This window comes from Artibeus jamaicensis, unplaced genomic scaffold, assembly GCF_021234435.1.
Source record: "Artibeus jamaicensis isolate MK-2021 breed Jamaican fruit bat unplaced genomic scaffold, CSHL_Jam_final contig_387, whole genome shotgun sequence".
Classification (NCBI taxonomy): domain Eukaryota; kingdom Metazoa; phylum Chordata; class Mammalia; order Chiroptera; family Phyllostomidae; genus Artibeus; species Artibeus jamaicensis.
In genome coordinates, this window is record NW_026521812.1 from 24117135 (window position 1) to 24134917 (window position 17783).

Consider the following 17783-nt stretch of genomic DNA (forward strand, 5'->3'; position numbering starts at 1 on the left):
CCCCACTATTTAACTTTTGCAAACTGTCCAGTCTCTGAGCTTCTGGATCCATCCAAGTGAGAGAGCATTTGACCCGCCGAAGCATTTAATGCCACAGGAAATAGAACAAGGAATGCAGGAAGACTCATCTCTGCCTCTAGAGGAAGTTCACTCAGCAAAAGTCTAACACCTGCCACCTCCTGGGCACTGCTCCATGATTCTCACAAGTCCCACCCTCACTAGTTGGCAGCTAAGCTCGTTTGAGCTTGGAGGGACGGTTCTGATGATAAACAGCACAAAACCTGACATCTCTTGCCTGAAAGTGATTTTCCAGGTGTGTGTGGTATAAGCAGGCTGAGACCTTGGTGCTTCCCCTTGGCACAGACGGGCAAGGCCACATCACAGGTGGAACCGGCTGGGCACCGCCCAGAAGCACACCTGCAGGCCCGCACAGTTTCCCCACCCTTCTGTCAAGTGCTGGCTGCAGAAATCAGTTCTTTCCTGGGTTCCGTTCCTGCTTTTTCTGATACAAGGTACTAAACCCGAGTCCCCTTGATCTGACAAGTTGAAATCTGCACAGGCATGGTTCCAGGTGGGATAAGGCACATACTTCAGCGTCTGTTAGGCCCTCGGTGATGGGGCCTTGTCCTCGAGATACTAACAGTCATTGTGCCGCTTAGATCCTGAGCTGGCTGCTGTCATTGTGGCCCCACCTTTGTCTCAGAATCAAGATTTACGAGCTTTCCCCTGCAACCCTAGAGGAAATTCTCCACACACCCTGTGGGGAAGTGTCTCACAGCATCAAACCCCTCGGAGCCGCTGCACAGTGGCTATGGCCAGTCCGGACCTCTAAACAGAAACTGCCCATTTGAGACCCTCGCTGTTGTGCCCTGACCACAGTCCTTGGGGCTTTTCTCATCTTCCCTGGGGAAGGTCTCTCCAGCTTTAAACATGAAGTCCCCAGAGGGAAGGCCCGCTGGACGCCGTTGACATCTCTACAATGGCGTCAACAAATGCTTAGTGAGCAACCCATGTCCTCAGGACCTTGCAAAGTTGTAGGCTTTTCACTAACCTGCTTTTGACATACTTGGTGTGTTAAGCAATAATGAACAAAAAAAATTTTTAAAGGCCAGCGAGCACGTCTTAGAGAGCAACAGGAAAGCGGCAGTCAGACGCTGCACCCCATCTCAGAGCCGGCGGAGAAATCCCAAGCAGCAGGCTGGGGAGAAGCAGCAGGCTGGGGAGAGGGAGAACTTATGAAGAGTGCATGTGAAAGTACTATACCTCTGTAGACCCGCATTAGACTGGCAAAGGCCAGAAAGCTGGTCGGGCCAGGGGCTGTGTGTGTTGCTCGTGGGAGGGTGGCCTGGTGCAGCGCTGTGCGGAGCAAGCAAGCAGCACGTGTGCTGCAGTCTGGAGAAAGTCACTGGGAGGGTGGGCAGGCCAAACGGGGGCACGCACCTGGGATTTACTCCACGGCAGAGAGGAGCAATGGATTAGATGAATCTGCAGTGCCATGGGTGGATCTTAAAACTATTCTCAGTGAAAAAAATACAAAAAGAAATGTATAGTATTATCATTTATGAAATTTAGACATATTAACATAGAACAGCAAAACATTTTACAATACATACAAAAAGATACACATCACACACGACAATAGGGGGCTAAAGTTACGGAGGACCAGTGGAAATACAGGAAAATGAGAAAAAAATGACAGAACCTGGAGGCTGGGTACGAAGGCTGGTTTCAAGCAACTGATGTGACTCACTGAAAGAATGAAGTTTGGCCCTGACCAGGCACCTCAGGTAGTTAGAGCATCGTCCAGGTACACCAAGGTTGTGGGTTCAATCCCCAGTAAGTGTGCATACGAGACTCAAGCAATCAAGCAATCAATGCCTAATTAAGTGGAATAATGGATTGATATTTCTCCAAAAATCAAGAGAAAGAAGGTTGGGAGACACAAATTCTGTTCTCCTGAGTCTGCTCCATGGACTTTATATAACTTCCTTCACTACTCCCTGAGATCATCAGTAAATTGTCCGATCATTATGATAGTAATTTTTTGAAAGCCAAAAAATATGTGACCGAGATAAAGCAGAGCCTTGACCAGTGTGGCTCAATTGGTTGGGTGTCATCCTTCAAAATGTTCGCTCGATTCCTGGTCAAGGTACACACCTAGGTTTGCAGGCTGGGTCCCCGATAGGGCACGTATGAGAGGCAACCGGTTTCTCTTCCACATCAATGTTTCTCTTCCCTTCTTCCTCCCTTCCCCTCTGTCTTAAACAAAGAGAAGCAGAACTTTACCAGAATGTTTTGATATACCCTGCTTACCCTTCAAGGCTCATGGAACACACACTGCCACCCCAAATGAAATCTGTTTTCTTTTTAGTTTCTTGAAAAATGGTAGTTATGTTTCTACCTCCCCAATCATTATTGACCAAATAAACCATGACTTATCCCCCAGACGCTAAAAAGATAATGAAACTATTGCCTAGCCATCTGTATAATTTTCCAGGAAAGGTATAAATGCTATTAGCAGAGAAATGCAATTAGCACTGTATTTCCCATAAGGGCGCCCTTTCTTTGAAAGGATTAACCATTACTGGTGAAAGGGCTGGACTGGCCTCTACCAAAGCCTAACTTTGACATTGTTGATTCTTTAAAAAGCACAAACACTAGAAGCATTTCCATACCTTTGTGGGAAAACAAAAACTGTTAACAAAAACCTTCCTCGCCGCCCCACTGGAGGAGGGTGTCTCAGCCTCACCACTGCGGACGTGCTGGATCAGATAACTGTCATGCAGGCGGTTGGTACACGGTACGGATGGTGTTCACTAGTGTCCCTGGTCTCTACCCACTCGATGCCCATGAAACCCCCTCATTTGTGACAACCACAAATTTCTCCAGACATCACCAAATGTACTCGGGCAGCCAAGTCACCCCCAGTTCAGAACCAGTGCATGAGGAACATCCAAATTTCTTATCTTTTCACTGTGGTGGCCACATCCTCACTGAGGAGGCTTTGCCAGGACAGCATTATAAACAACAGCATGAGTGAGCTCCAAGAGTTCCATAAATCTTTATGAACTGCTTTTGTTTCTGATCAGTTTTTGCCATGTGCTGTGATCAAACCAACATTCTCCATCATCAGGTATCTTCTTTCCTAGTTTGATTTTTAAAAACGGATTTGTGGACAAAGACTACATACAGGTGCAGAAATAAATCCTCTTTTGTAACCCAGAACTCATTGTTTGGGATGAGTTTTGACACCTATAAGAAGAAACATGATAAGAGAGAAAAAGAAAAAAAAGGGGGGGGGAACCATAAAAAAAAATGGAGACATCTGGAACGGGTCAAACCCTGCCGGGCAGCTAAGTTAGGGACTAATTACCAGTAGCTCCAAAAAGCCTTCCATACGGCCCCCCTCCTGCTCTCTGCCTACCACCAACTCATCAGCTTTGTACATTCTCACTTTCTTCCTCCTTCAAAGACACAGGTAAGGCAATTAGTAACCTGATCCCCATCTGACCAAGGTCACCCAACTTGCTGATGCCAAGACTGAGCTTAAAAACCAGGACCCCCAACACTTCTCATGCTGTCCCTCACCATCCAAGGCTTCTGGGGCTTACTGTTATTTCCCATGGAGAAACCAAGAGAAGACAGGGAGAGAGAAGCAAGAAGGGAGGGAGAGGCAGGAAGACAGGGAGAGGGGAAAAGGGGCAGGTGAAGGGAATGAGAAAAAGTATGGATGTCAGTATAATCTAAATTACAATTCATAATGTCAAAATTAAACATATTTTCACTGATGACAGTAGAACCCAATTAATAAGTGGTAAAATAGAAAAATCCCCTCTGACTCAGTGCACAGAATACACTATTTCTTCCTGAGAACTTATTTAAGATTTCAAATAAAAATTGGTGTTCCCTGGTCTTCTGAAAGCTGAGCTGGTAAAAGCCTTCCTTCCAGAATCATGGGCCCCAACGGCCCACTGCTTCGGGCTGCAGAGCTCTGCCTGCGCTGCCGCCAACCTCACTCTCAACGGGCTGGCCCTGCCAGTGCTAAGGAACAGCCCCTAGGAGTCTAAAGACTAATTTATTTATGCAGACGGCCTTTCCTTAAATGGCCTATATTTGTGTGTGTGCCCTCTAATACTACTCTGTGTTCTTAGGCTCTGTCCCTTTTGTAACTCTTAAGAATTAGATTAGTTTCTGAGTCTTTATTCTCTTCATTGATAAAAATCTATTTTCTACTTTCGCCTGAAAATTAAACCCTCAGCCTATTACCCTATACCAGGGGGAGTCATCACATTTTTCCCACAAAGGGTCAGATAGTAAATATTTTAGGCTCTGTGGGCCACACAAGGTCATGTCATATATTCCTTTTTGTTTCTTAGACAACCTTTTAAAAATGTAAAAACCATTCTTACGTACCATCTGAAAGGCCTCTGGCTGCCTTAGTTGATCAACCCCTGCCCCAGACAATTAATTTTAAATGAGCCCTAACTAACTGCCTTCCCACTTGGAATTCGGTGGAACTTGACTCACCCAGACTTCTAAGGACAAACTAAGGCCAGCAATGTTGGTAATTCAGAAAGGCCAGTGGTGAATGAGGTCTCCCGATGCTCCCCTGGGCGACCTTCGCTTGGCTTGGTTTTCCTTTAAGAAGCCTGAACCCAGGGAAGCTGGCCGACAGGGATAAAACTGGAATGAGAACACTGACAACCAGGCCAGTGCATTTCATGCTGCCTCGTGATGTGGTTACCACAGCAGACAGCAGGCTGATCATTAAAACCCTGCCTGGGCTTCAAGCATTCAGCATACACCTCGCTCATGCTCAAGGGGTCCAAACAAGCACAAATCAAGCCCAGAAGGAAAATCCAGGCCACTGGGAGTGTCTCCGAGATACGGATTCCAATTTCCATAGGATGGCCCAGTAGATTCCACAAATGATACAAGAGCTTTATTTTAATAAAAATGTCTGTTTTTTGAGCTAGCTCTTTTCCCCATTAGACAGCAGCTTTTTCCCTTGAAAAAAAAAAAGCAATTCGTTTATTTCATCATAGTCTTTTTAGGCAATTTTAACTTTTTCCAACGTCGTAAGACTACTCTGTATTTCTCACTTTCCGTCTTCTCTTCAAATACTTTTTTCAGGAGAATCCGCATCATTATCTCTGTTTCTGCTTCTTTATCTTCTCCAATGAGAAGATCCAATGTATCTCCCACTTTCACCTGAAAATTAAAAGAAAACCGAGCCTTTATTACAGCCTGGGAAATGCAGGCCAATGCAAACATCCCTGCTTGGAGCTTTCAGCAGGTGACTACCACCCAGGGGGCAGGTGAGGAAAGGTCCCAACTCTGTAGCAGTCACTCACTCCTAGGGCCACACTCAGAGGTGCCTTAAACAAGTGCAGCTCCGCACCAGTCAGGGTCCTTCCTTGGACAGCGGGCAACCTGTGGACAGTCCCCATGTGGTGTGGCCCAAATACTCACCACATTGTACACCTAAAACTTACATGACGAGTATAAAATTATATACCGACTACACTTAAAAAAAGAGAGGCAGGACTCGACTCACAAAGATGGACTGCCATGGAAAAGAGAGGCAAACTGGATGCTGACGCAGTGGGTTTGAGGGACTGAGGTCAAACCCATTCTTGCCCAGATGGGAGCTCTGGGTTGAGTGAGGGCAGGGCACACCCTGAGGCAGTCATGCCGTAGCGGCCAGGGTGCCGGTAGCCCAGATGGATACCTGGTCCTGGCAATTCTGGATCCCAGGGGATCTGCCCAGCAACTCAGGAAGGGGATAAAGTGACTTCTACTAGAAGACAAGCCAGGGATGACCAAGGGCATTCTTCTAAGGGGGAGGAGAGCCCCATACGTGGGCCACAGACTCTACGTGGGAACACATAACCACTCGAAAGCCTACCGGACGGCTGCTGTTTAAGAGGCATGGTGCTAGGTGATGGCTTTCACCTTATTTTCCAACGAATGCTGTCTGAGGCACTCATAATTTCGTGCCTTCGGAACGAACATCTGTTCTTCCACTCACACAAGGCTTTTGTAGGCCCAGCACTCAGCCTACAAAACAGGAGTGCACAGCTGCTCATCAGGAGGCCACCTGGTCAATCCAGGCAGCCCACAGAGCCAGATGGACACGCACATGGGGACCTATTCTAAACCACTGATGTCCCCCCTTTGGGGCCGAGAGGCAAAGGCTCACACCATACCTGGGCACAAAGACTGCTTCTCCCCTTAGGTGTGAAGGATGGACTGACCTAGGAATCATCTGAGGAGGGCGGGGAGGGCAGGGATCATCCTGTATGTAGTTCTGCTGGGTCCGATTAAAAAAAATAATGACCATGCAGCTCCAACTGTGGATTAATGTCCAAAAACACAAGGCTTGGGGTCTCTGCTGTACCTTTTTTGGCATAACTCTTCCACAAAATTCATTTTTAATATATGTACCTGATAGGAAATTTAAAAGGTACAAAAGCATATGGAAGAAAGGCAACCCTTCTCGTGTACCCTTTCCCAGAACACTGTGGGTGATTTCTGCCCCTTAAGAGAAGAGCAGGCTCACGGGAACCTGAAAAGTGGGTCCCTTCGGCAGCTTACTTCTAGGGCACAGAACAGGGAAGGAAACCTTCTCCTTTCCCCAGCCGATCCCAGGGAGAGGTGAGTTTAGGAAGGCTTCAGTCCCCACATCTGGACTCCAAACACTCTGAGTCAACAGTTACCCAGCACCTACCGCACTCTGGGCCCCAACTGTTTGCAGCTCACAGAAAAACTCTGCTCAGCTGCAGACAACCAGGGTTACAGCTACAGCATCAGGCAAGTGCCTGGCCCCTCAGGGCCAGCAGCCAGGCACTGGCCCCACAGAACGGACCATGCAAGGGCAGGTGTTCTTTATTTCCTGCAAAGCCCTGTCCTTCCCAATGCGGGAGATGGCACAGCAGACACAAAGCAAAACTGGCTAGGATTAGGGGCTGTTCGAAATATCTACATTTCCAGTCTCCCCTTAGCTGCAGTTACTATGGCTACCAGGTCGCCTAGTAACAAGGCAGCCCAGTGTTAATACTGGCCCCTTCCTTTGCTGACCCTCAGGAGAAATCTGGAAGGCAGATGAGAAGATAGAACACCCAAGGCAGAATGCATTTGCAGCAATTAGGCTGCAGTGAACCATGTATCAAAGCAGAGGGGGAGAAACAGCCTGGTGGTGTTTGTAAACAAGACCCCCGCACCGAGGCATCAGGCACCAGGAGCAGGTCTCACCTTTGGACACTGCGTCTGGCCAGAAGCGGGCTGGGCCACAAACACGGAAAAGCAATTACGGGGCGGGAAGGGCCTGATCTCTGAAGCACGTCTGGAGTGCCTGGTTTCCTGCAGCGCACTGAGCAATGACTGACACCCACAGCGAGAGCCGGCTAGCTCAGGTGACACCAGAGGGATCGTGAGCCTTGTGACTTGACAGCTGACCCAAGTGCTGAGATCCTCCTCCTGTCCACTCAGATCCTGGGAGAAAGCACTCTAGAGAAAGCCTCGGTGCTCCCCCAGGTCCACACCATCAGCTGGCACCCTGCCATGTCCCCGGGCAACAGGACCCTGCTGAGGCCCTCCCTCCGCCTCAGGGGTGTTTTAAAACAAGAGAGAAGCCAAAATAAAAACCACCTCTGAAAGTGTGTCTGCCTTCCCTGGGACACTTGTCCCCAGGCACTGACTCAGTGAGGCCACGTCTGCCAATACCTCACACAATAAGTCTGCATCCTCTAAATTTGTTAAGGGCCTCTGTTGTACACTTTTTTTGTTTCGTTAACTTTTACCTTATTATTGGTTTTTTCCAATTATGAAAGTGATAAATACTTGTAAAAATTATGAAAATAAAAAGCATGAAGAAAATATAATGCCCCATTCAAAAAATACTACTAATAATATTTTAATTCTAGATGTATTTATATAATCGACTTTTACAAAAATACATACTTTTAACAGAACCTATATATATGATTTATTGTGACAACACTGGACAGTGGAAATATACTCTCCTGTAACCCTTCCGAGAGCCTCCTTCACTGGGTGCCGGCCCCTGGGCCACGGGCACTGGGGGAGGGGCTGCCGGCTGCAGGGCTGCACCGCCGCTCAGGGAACGACGGCCAGAGACCCTCTGCACAGACCGAATGTTCCTTTTCAGCCTGATTGTTAAAATGTCACAGGGACTAACATTAATGACTGAGAAGTTTAAATATTAGATTTTTGCCAGTTCTGATAGTCATCTTCAAATTTTAAAGAAGAAAGGGGAAGCTTCATCTCAAAGTCATCATGGCTGCAAAAGAGCACGTGATCTGTGTGACTGAAGGCGGCTGGTGACTGTAGCGTGACCAGGCCCTGGGGAGATCTCAGAAGGGTAATGCTGCAAGTAGGTGCCCGAAGGGAAACTGGGGGCAGCATTAACTGAGTTTGGCAAAGCAACAAAAACAGCTGGCTGTCTTAATATCTCACCGTTCTGCTTTTCTTCCATAATTTTTCCCCGTTCAGCCTGAGTTCACCTTTGTAGAATGCATCTTCCACTTTGCTTTAAAAAAAAAAAGTCAAAATGCTTTAAAATAAAAATATATTCAAAACCATTATACAAGTTTTTGAAACACACCTGCCATTAATGCTTACTCTGACAATGACCTACCTCCCCACAAAATCTTCAGCCTGGGTGCTGGGAAAGTGAAAGTCAGCTGCTCCCATATGTATCTAAAACAGGGAGACCAAAGGGGACTTTTGAACAGATGCTGACCTGCTGCAAAGATTTGCTAGTAATTCTCAGGCAGGGAAGCAGTCCCTTGATGGGGCTTTCTGAGGGGGCTCAGTGCGTGCACCTGCCCCAGTTGGGACAGGGCTGGGTCCCCCACCTGACTCCCTGTGCAGCAGCTCCCTGCAACGTGGTAGCTGCTGTGACTCACAACAAGGTAAGCAGTCACTCCCTTCCCCTCACATACCTGCTCTGTGCTCTGACAGAAAAACCAGGCACCATGCCTACGATGGGGTCATTAAGAAACCCTCTACTAGTCTGCATGGCCAGGTGGGGAAACTCCAGTCCTGAGGCTGCTAATCTCTATGAATCTAATTTCTGGGGCAACTAGACCAGGGGAGGATCCAGACAGAAATCAGTGCCCTTTCTTCCTGAAGCTCTGGTTCCAGGCAATTGACATATAAGTTCCCCTTAATAACAGCAGCAGCAGCAGCAGCAGCTATCACTCTGCGGGAGGGAGAGCACCCCTTTCAAATTTGCCAGATTTTAGAGACTACGAACGAATCCCAATCAGGTTGCCTATGGGCTCAGAGTCACCTTTATGGACCCTTAAGCTTCACAGATTGAAAAAGTAAACTATGCCATTAAATTAGGTCATATAGTAGGGGGGAGTGGGACAACTGTAATAGCATAATCAATAAAATATATTTTAAAAATAAAAAATAAAAAAACTAAAAAGAAAATTAGGTCATAAAGGTACCAGTTACACAAAGAAATCTTTCTGAACTTATCATTCATACCACAATTTTTACCTTGCACTCAGTATGTGCGTAATGACTGCTACAGGAATGAATGAACAATGAGATGAGGGTCACTATTCTTGTATAATTAGTCTAGGAGAGAATGGGAACATTAAAGAAATCTTGAGCCCTGGCCAGGTGGCTCAGTTGGTTAGAGCTTTGTCCCATGCTTGCATCCCAAACCGAAATCCAAACCCAAACCCAACCCCAAAGCTTGTGGGTTTGATTACTGGTCAGGGCACATACCTACGTGGCGGATTTGATCCCTGTCCCTGTGTGTACGGGAGGTGACAGATCAATGTTTCTCTCTCGTGTGGATGTTTCTCTCTATTCCTCTAAAATCAAGAATCTTGAAAGTTACACTTAGTATCTCTGTGCACTATATATGAACATACACAGTACTTTTTCCCTTTCAATCCTCACCCGAGGATATGTTTGTTGGTTTTAGAGAGACAGGAAGGGGAAGGGAGAAGAGGAAAAGGGGGAGGGGGAGAGAGACAGAGAGAGACACACAGACCAAACCACCCAGCCTGGACGAATTTTCATCATCACAAGTAACATATATTGAGTACCTACTATGTGCCAGGTACTGCTATAAATACTTTAGAGAAATATTCAATCCCACCAACTACCTTCTTAAGTAGGTTCTATCGTCCCCATTTTACAGGAAAGGAAAATGGAGCACAGAGAATTTATGTCCAAGGTCATATACATGATCAGGACTGGAATGTCAATAGTCTGGGCTTCAGAGCCTGCATTCCTTTTTTTTAAGTATGGAAAGTATATTTTATTTTAAATAAAAGAATAAATTTTTTCTTTTTATTTATTTTTAGAGAGAGGGAAAGGGAAGGAGAAAGAAAGGGAGAAAAACATCAGTGTGTGGTTGCCTCTCACATGGCCCCAACTGGGGGGCCTGGCCTGCAACTGAGGCACGTGCCCTAGACAGGGAATCGAACTGGTGACCCTTTGGTTTGCAGGCCGGTGTTCTGCCACACAAGTCAGGAGAGCCTGCGTTCTTAACCACCACGTTATACAGCTTCCGTTGATTCTAAGAGATATTTTTTCACACTGTTTTCTGGACTGTAAAATCCAGATGCATTTTATTCTTGCTATATACATCTTACATGGTGATCCCTTTTCTCCTTAAAGATGTTACTAACATAAAATCAACAGTTCATTTTATAGTCTTAAGGGAGTTTTAGAAACAAAAAAATATGGCACATGAGATTTTCAGGCTATCACTTGACCTCTTTGGGAATCAATTTTCTCGTCTATAAAATGAAATAATTGAAACAGGTTTCCTATAAGGTCTCATCTATGGTTGCTCTTCACCATAATATGGGCCTCGTGATTGGTAATGCTACATTAAAACAGCCAACAAGAAAAGTGATCTTGTAATAAAATGCACATCGTACTTACTTTCTTCCAATATCCAGGCCTGTCTTCAGGATAACATCATACCGAAAGGACTGCACGACCTTCTCCAAGTCTTTGTAGTCTCTGACCACGCTGGGGTCGTCCCCCGGCCCTTCTTCCTGCTCACTCAGCTCGTCGTGGCCGCTCTCTTCACCAGAGTCCTCTTCATCCTCAACTTTCTGCAGAGTCTTCTTAGCAGATTTTTTAGAGCTTATATTACTTTTGAATCTCATGGAAAATGGGAAAATATATTCTGGAGGTAGTAAAAGTCCCGGGAGTCTCAATGAGAAAATGTTATGTAAAAGTGTTTTATAATTTGATGCATTTAATTTGGTACTAGAAAAATATAAGTGTCGATTCCAGGAAGCACAGAGCTTGTATGAAGGCGTCCCACGTACCGCTCCCCAGAGTCTGACCCAGGCATCCGGTTTTCTCAAAATACTGGCAGGCAGCCTGACACTAGTCATGGCCACGGTGCACACCCTGCAAGACAGGAATGCGGTTTCACTTCACGAGTGTAGCGGCCTGGCGTCTCACAACATACACCACACAGGCTGTGACCATGTCACATTTGCTACGCCACAGTGGTCTGCGTGCACGGAGGCCATGCACCGTACCACAGTGAGTCTTCAAGTTGTACTTAACATGCTTACCTCACAGGCTGGTCATGAGAGTCGAGCTAGATACGAACATATGTGAAAACACTGGTTCTACTCTTTCCAACCCCCAAGTTAGCTTGGTACTGATTGCTACTGGAAAATGTTAATAATAGTTTTAGATAATTTGTTTAAAAAAAAAAAATCTTGCCCTGGCTGAGTGGGTTGAGTGCCAGCCTGTGAATTAGGTCAGAGGTTTGATTCCCAGGGCGCATGCCTGGGTTGTGGGCCAGCACTCCAGTTTGGGGTGTGTGAGAGGTAACTGACTGATGTTTCTCTTGCATGTTTCTCTCCCTTTCTTTCTTCTTCCCTTCCCCTCTCTCTAAAAATAAATATATAAAATCTCTAAAAAACATCTCACAGAAAGACTATTTACTGACATGTGCCATACATTCCCTTACAACACTGACCTGACTGTGGAAAGATGCCAGATCGTGACCTCACAAAACCCAGAGTGAATCTCTAAACTCTACTTCAACCTCCAATCCCAGCAAATCAAAGCTGGACGAACCAACTGGACAGACATGCACTTTATTTCATTTACATCTTCCCGCTGCTTAGCAGAGGCATTAGCTAGCAGAGAAGGAAGAGACTCGGAGACCCACAACCTAGGAAACTGCTTCCTGAGGCACTGAGGTGCTAACGTGCCAGAGAGCAATCAATTCCTACATTACTGCGAAGGCAGCAGACACTATTATAGTGGCAGACTTTCCCCAGTCCATCAGGATGGTTTTAACCACGGTTAGTAATGCGAGAGGGGTTGCCATATGGTCAGTATCTCATACTCGAAGTCTGTGAACGACTGTCCTTCGCATCAAGGCTATACTTTCACACTGATCTGATAATGATTCCCGCGATTTTTCCTTCCTCCTTCCCACTCAGCACAAGGCTGACGGCAGGTTAACCCAAAGTGGCCGGAGCTTGCAGTCATTGGCGCCAGAAATTCTGTGTGGGACCTTGGTTCTCTATGGGGACCGGGAATTCCGTGTGGGACTCACTGCACGATGCAGGCGATGTCTGAGTTCTGGGCCACGACAGCCATGGCCCAACACCTGATACCAGTGGGCCGACCAGACTGGTTTGTGGGATGCTCAGGTCGCACAGAGGAGGAAGACAGTAATGATGGCTGGCCTATCTTTGAGGTCAGTGTTTCTCAAACTGTGTGTCATGGGCTATTTTTAAAACTTTTACTTTTTCAGAACTAGAACAGAAAGGTATAGAAAATATTACAGTGTATCACATATAATAAAAGTAAACACTGCTTTATGAAACTTTTGTTACATTTACACTCATACGTATATACATATACACACAAACACACACAGTCATCAAGTAAACGTATATACTATGGATCCCAATAAACAGAAAGTTTGAGAACAGCGGTCTAAGTGACTTCAGCAAATTCTTTTGCTATCAGGTATAATGCCGAAGGCCACGTGGACGCCTTGGAGCTCAGGCCCTGGCGGTGTGCTCCGCCCCTGTGAACAACACCTCCAGGGCGGACCAGTCTGCTGAGAGGAGGAAGGCGGCTGCCTCTCAGGAGTAACTCTGTGTGGGCCCCTCGTTTTACAGAAGAGTACAGATGAGACTTGGAGCAGTTTAACAAGTGGCTCGGTCATGCAGCTGGTAAGTGATAGAGCCAGGATTCCAATGCCAAGTCTTCTCAGCACGCACTGATTACTATGGGTCAGGCATCACTCCACATACTAACTCGTTTATTCCTTCCACAAGCCCACAAGTTACGGTATCACACAGATGCTTAGGGGACTCAGACCCAGGCTTCCTGGCTCCTCATCAAGGCTCTTTACCACCATGCTAAACCTCCCACCAATCTTCTGACTCCAAACCCACTGCTCTTTCTGCCATTCCATGACACTCTTCATTTTCTTTTGAACAAACACTTACCTTCATTGACTGCACTACTAGAGAGAATTCAGTCTGCTCCTTACCTTCAGAAGCAGACTGAAGTGTTGTCCCACTCAGACATCCTGCGGGGGGGCGGGGGGAGCTCTGGCTCCAGGTCAGTCCTGGGACTCCCCACGCCCCCTCCCTGCCTTTACGCCACACTGGGGTCTCTATGAGGAACGCCTGGATGTTATGGTCCTGTCCACATCCACCACGAATAGTTATCTTTACCTACACTAGGAAACTTTTACTAGCACAAAATGGCTTTAAAAATCACACTCATATGTAATTACTATTAACACAACCAAAATGGCAAGCCAAACATTCATTACCTGTAATTAGTTACTCATTCCCTCTCTAATCTGCTGTGCTCCCTAGCAGAGGTATGTTGGTAAATGCTGAAGCTTAGATAAAATTTATAAGCATAAAACTGAGGAAACACAGTAATGTAAATTTTTGCTGGAGATGATGACCACTGCAGTGGACACCCAGGGCCACGGGGTGGAGTGTGAGAACCCAGATTCTGCCTCAGAGCTTTGGAACTGGCCCGAGGAGCGAGAGAGCCAGAGGGGCGGGTCCTGCAGGCCCAAGCCCTCTCCAACCAGAACTGCAGTGGTGATGAATATAGGGGTTCCTTGTATTGCATTGCAAAATAAGGATTCTACCACTGAAAAAAAGTTTCTGTCCTTTTAACATGGCCTCCTGCCCTCCAAGCTCCACACAAAACCTTCCATCCTCCTCCACCCTCCCCGTGCTCTTTTCCAAACACATGTTGTGCCAATACTGTTTTGGTGCTGTTCTTATGTCCCAAGAGTAGTGACAGGGCGGAAACTGTACTCTATCCCTCACTCCCATCCCCGATCTGCTCAACACATACAAAAACCAGTGCATACTTGTAGAGCCACTTTTAAGAAATGAAATGAGCATCCTACCTATGATACATCCACATCGTGCATTTGCTTGCATATGCCAAGTGGCCAGCTAGGTCCATGTATAAAACACAGTCCTTGTCCTCAAGAAACTGCCCGCTGAAGTGGAACGTGGGTGAGTGAACCGGCTGTTAGAGAACGGGACCTGAAAGCTGAGGTCCAAAGGAGCCCAGCCCTGCACAGGCTGGAGCCCAGAGCAGGCAGGCCTGGGGGCAAAAGTGGCCGGAATTTAAGCTTGGGGGCGACATCAAGTTACAACCATGATTTTTTGCTTTCTGGTGGACCAACCTCATCAGCATGCCATCATTTCTCATTCAAAAACAAACAGGCAATTCTCCTAAAACCCCACTACCCCTAAACTGTTGCCTCTTTCCCGCTCCTCTTACAGCAAAATTCCACCAAATGGTTGTCTATGTACTCAGTGCCCTGTTTTCTAAATCCAAAAGTGCATCTGTTAGTCCCCATTGTATCTGACTTCTCAGCATCATTTGAAACTAACCACTTTCCTTTTCCAGTTGGCTTCCAGGATGCCTGTCTTGGTTCGCCTCCTAACTTGCCCACTGCTGCCATTCAAGGCTTCTCTGCTGCTTCCTTCTCTTTTTCCTGACATCTTAGTGTCGGAGGGCAACAGGGCTCAGTCTGACCCTCTTCTCCATTCACTTCGTCCAGCTCAGGTATCAGTTTTGACTAATGTATATCAAGACATCAGACATTTCCACAGCTTGAAATGCCACTTATACGTCAACAACTCCCTGATCTGTATCACTATTCCAGACCATCCTTACAAATTTCAGATTTGTGTATCTGTGCAGAAGAGTTAATTTAGCAGGTCTGACACTGCTATCCTTAGAAAAGTCTGCTTGCAAGGTAGCAATTGGCTGGTGTCTCAGGTTTCATTCTCACCACTCCCAGAGTGGCGCACTGTGCCTAAACTTCTTGTACAAACCATTTGATATAGGCTGAATCCCTGCTTATAGGAGTCTGGAATTTTGGTACATTCTCCATAGACACTGCCTATGTGACTGAATCCTAATGAGAACACTGGGCCCGGAGTCTCCAGTGAGCTTTCCTGATAGACATTTCACATGTGTTGCCAGTTTGTTGCTGGAGGAATTGAGCATGTCCTGTGTGACCGCACTGGGAAAGGACTCTTAGTTTGGAAGACTGCTTCCTCCAGATTGTCCCATGCATCTTCTCCAGTGCTGATTGTGCTTTGTATGTGACCCACAGCTGAGTCCTGTTAAGTCTTCCTAATAAATCAGTGAACCTGGAGGTGGCCTTGCGGACCCCTGACACAATATCCAACTACCTATTTATTCAGTCTCCGTATGAGTAACAGGCAACTCAAGCAACTGGTCCAAAATAAACTCCCAATATGTATATTCCCAGTCCCAAATCTTTATCTGCAACCTTCCCCACCTGAGTCAACGACAACACCACCCTTCTAGTAGTTGAGAACAAAAGCTTCCAGTCATTCTCCACTCTTCTGATACCCTCACACCCACATGCATTATACCAAGATACCAAGTCCAGTATCCCACCACTTCCACTGCTACCACAGCAGATTCAGGCCACTATCACCAGGGCTGCTACAAAGACTCTGTTAGAGCCTGTTCTCCCCAGAGTGTAGGAATGACTCTTAAAAAGCAATTTATACCACATCGCTATTTCCCTCATAAGTGAGAAAAGCAAAATCCCTACTATGGCCTAAAGTCTGTGATCTGGCCCCTTCATTCTCCTTTCTGACCTCAATTCCTGCCTCTCTCACCCTTGCTCCCTCAGCGCCAGCCACATTGGCCTTCCTGCTGCTCATCACAACAGCCACATTTCTGGCCAGAGTCCTTTGTTTCAGCTGCACCGAGAATACTCTTACCCAGGTATCTGCATGGATAACTCATCTACACTTCAATGATGACTACTCATTCCGACTCTATTTAATAGGCATCTCCCTCTCCCAATCTACTTACTCTGCTCTACTTTTTTCCCCCATAGATCTTATTTTCTGCTATTAAGATTACATAACTGATAACTTACCAGTGTTTTTTCCCCCCCGCCTGTCTCCCCTACTAGAATGTAAACTCCCCTAGTAGAATTTGCATTCTAGTAGGGGAGTAGGGATCTCCACCTGTATTATTTCCTCTGCTGAATCGCACATGGTAAGTGCTTAATTACTGTGGAATGAAAGTACAACAGAACTGGAGCATTGGAATGAATCCGGAAAAGAACAAGGATGGGGCTGGATTGATGGGCAAGAAGCTAGATCTCCAAGGGCCTTGCAAACCTAAAATGTCCTTAGACTTGACTCAGAGGGCATACAAGCCGTAAAAGGTCTTAAGTAGGGAAGTGGTAAAAGTACATTTTAAAAGATTTCCTGGGCCAGAAGGGGTACAAGAGCCTAGGGGTAATCGGGGCGGGAAGCCCGACGGCGGTTTTGGGTGATAAGTTTAGGAGAGATACAGAATCTGTGAACTAATCGAAGGCTGTAAGAGGCAACGCTGTCCTCGACCTGCGGGAATCAATCAAGGTTCCCGAGCCTGTTCACTACTCCGTAAGGAGAACCTGGTTTAAATGCTTCTAGATCTATTACAATTAAAAATCCTCCCTTCTGCTGCCCTTAGAGGTGGACTGACTACATAGACCGGGTCAGGTTTCTCTGTCTCTCTGCCCACCCCCGCGCGCTGCGCACCTTTCCGGGTCCTCAAGGTTAGGGGAAACTGGACGCCTGCGTCCTTGAGCTCCCGATCTGTGTCTGGGGACAGCAGCAGGTGTCGGGACCGGGGCAATCTCGGCCCCCCCGGGCGTCCGAAGCTGACCCGGCCGGGACAGGACCTGGGAGACTCACGCGGAGTGTGGCAGAAGCGCGGACAGGGCAAAGGCGCTCGCCTAGCCTCTATTTCGCCAGTGCGCGCAGTGAAGCAACGGAAAGGGGATTCCGGCTGGGGGCGCAGCGCGCCCGGCAGGGGCGCAGTTACCTGTAAGTCAGAGCCACCCCTCCCCCTCCCTCCCCGCAGTCGCTCCGACCGAGGCCTCCAGGCACCGCCCCACCCATGCCCCGCCCCTTCCGTCGGCGCTGTAGCGGCGAGAGCGGCGGAGCAGAGAGTTTGGACGCGGGGGCGGGGACGCAGCGACCCCTGCTGGAAGTCGCGCCTCGGATGACTGCCCGGTCGGGCCGCCCTGCCCCGAGGACACTGGGAGTTCTGTGCCTAGAGCGGAAGCCCGCTCAGAGTTCTTCCACGTGGTTTCAGAGAAGCTTATCTTAATGCGGTGGGCCTTGGATTCTCTGGAGCCACCAACCCTTTGGAACACCCTTGAGAGTTGTAGACTATCTCCAGAAAAATATATACACCTGCTAGTATTT

At 47.2% G+C, this 17783-nt stretch overlaps 1 protein-coding gene and 1 pseudogene across 1 annotated transcript; one reads left to right on the forward strand and one right to left on the reverse strand.

The window, feature by feature from the left end:
- Positions 1-1545: 1545 nt before the first annotated feature.
- MTRES1 (mitochondrial transcription rescue factor 1) lies at positions 1546-17451 on the reverse strand. Its single transcript, XM_053664829.1, has 5 exons — positions 17112-17451; positions 14429-14524; positions 10939-11418; positions 8479-8551; positions 1546-5211 (listed from the first exon to the last, which is right to left on the reverse strand). The coding sequence occupies exons 2-5, from the start codon at positions 14485-14487 to the stop codon at positions 5032-5034; spliced, it is 792 nt and encodes a 263-aa protein (XP_053520804.1). The 5' UTR covers positions 14488-14524; positions 17112-17451; the 3' UTR covers positions 1546-5031.
- On the forward strand, positions 3165-3269 carry LOC119059445 (uncharacterized; annotated as a pseudogene).
- Positions 17452-17783: the final 332 nt, after the last annotated feature.

Excerpts from the sequence above, each read along its gene's own strand:
- MTRES1 (XM_053664829.1), bottom strand. The coding sequence starts at position 14,487 with ATGGACCTAGCTGGCCACTTGGCATATGCAAGCAAATGCACGATGTGG. Across the intron at positions 11,419-14,428 it reads ACGATGTGGATGTATCATAG|GGTGTGCACCGTGGCCATGA; the intron begins GTAGGATGCTCA and ends CCTGTCTTGCAG. Across the intron at positions 8,552-10,938 it reads GGCCTGGATATTGGAAGAAA|CAAAGTGGAAGATGCATTCT; the intron begins GTAAGTACGATG and ends TTTTTTTTAAAG.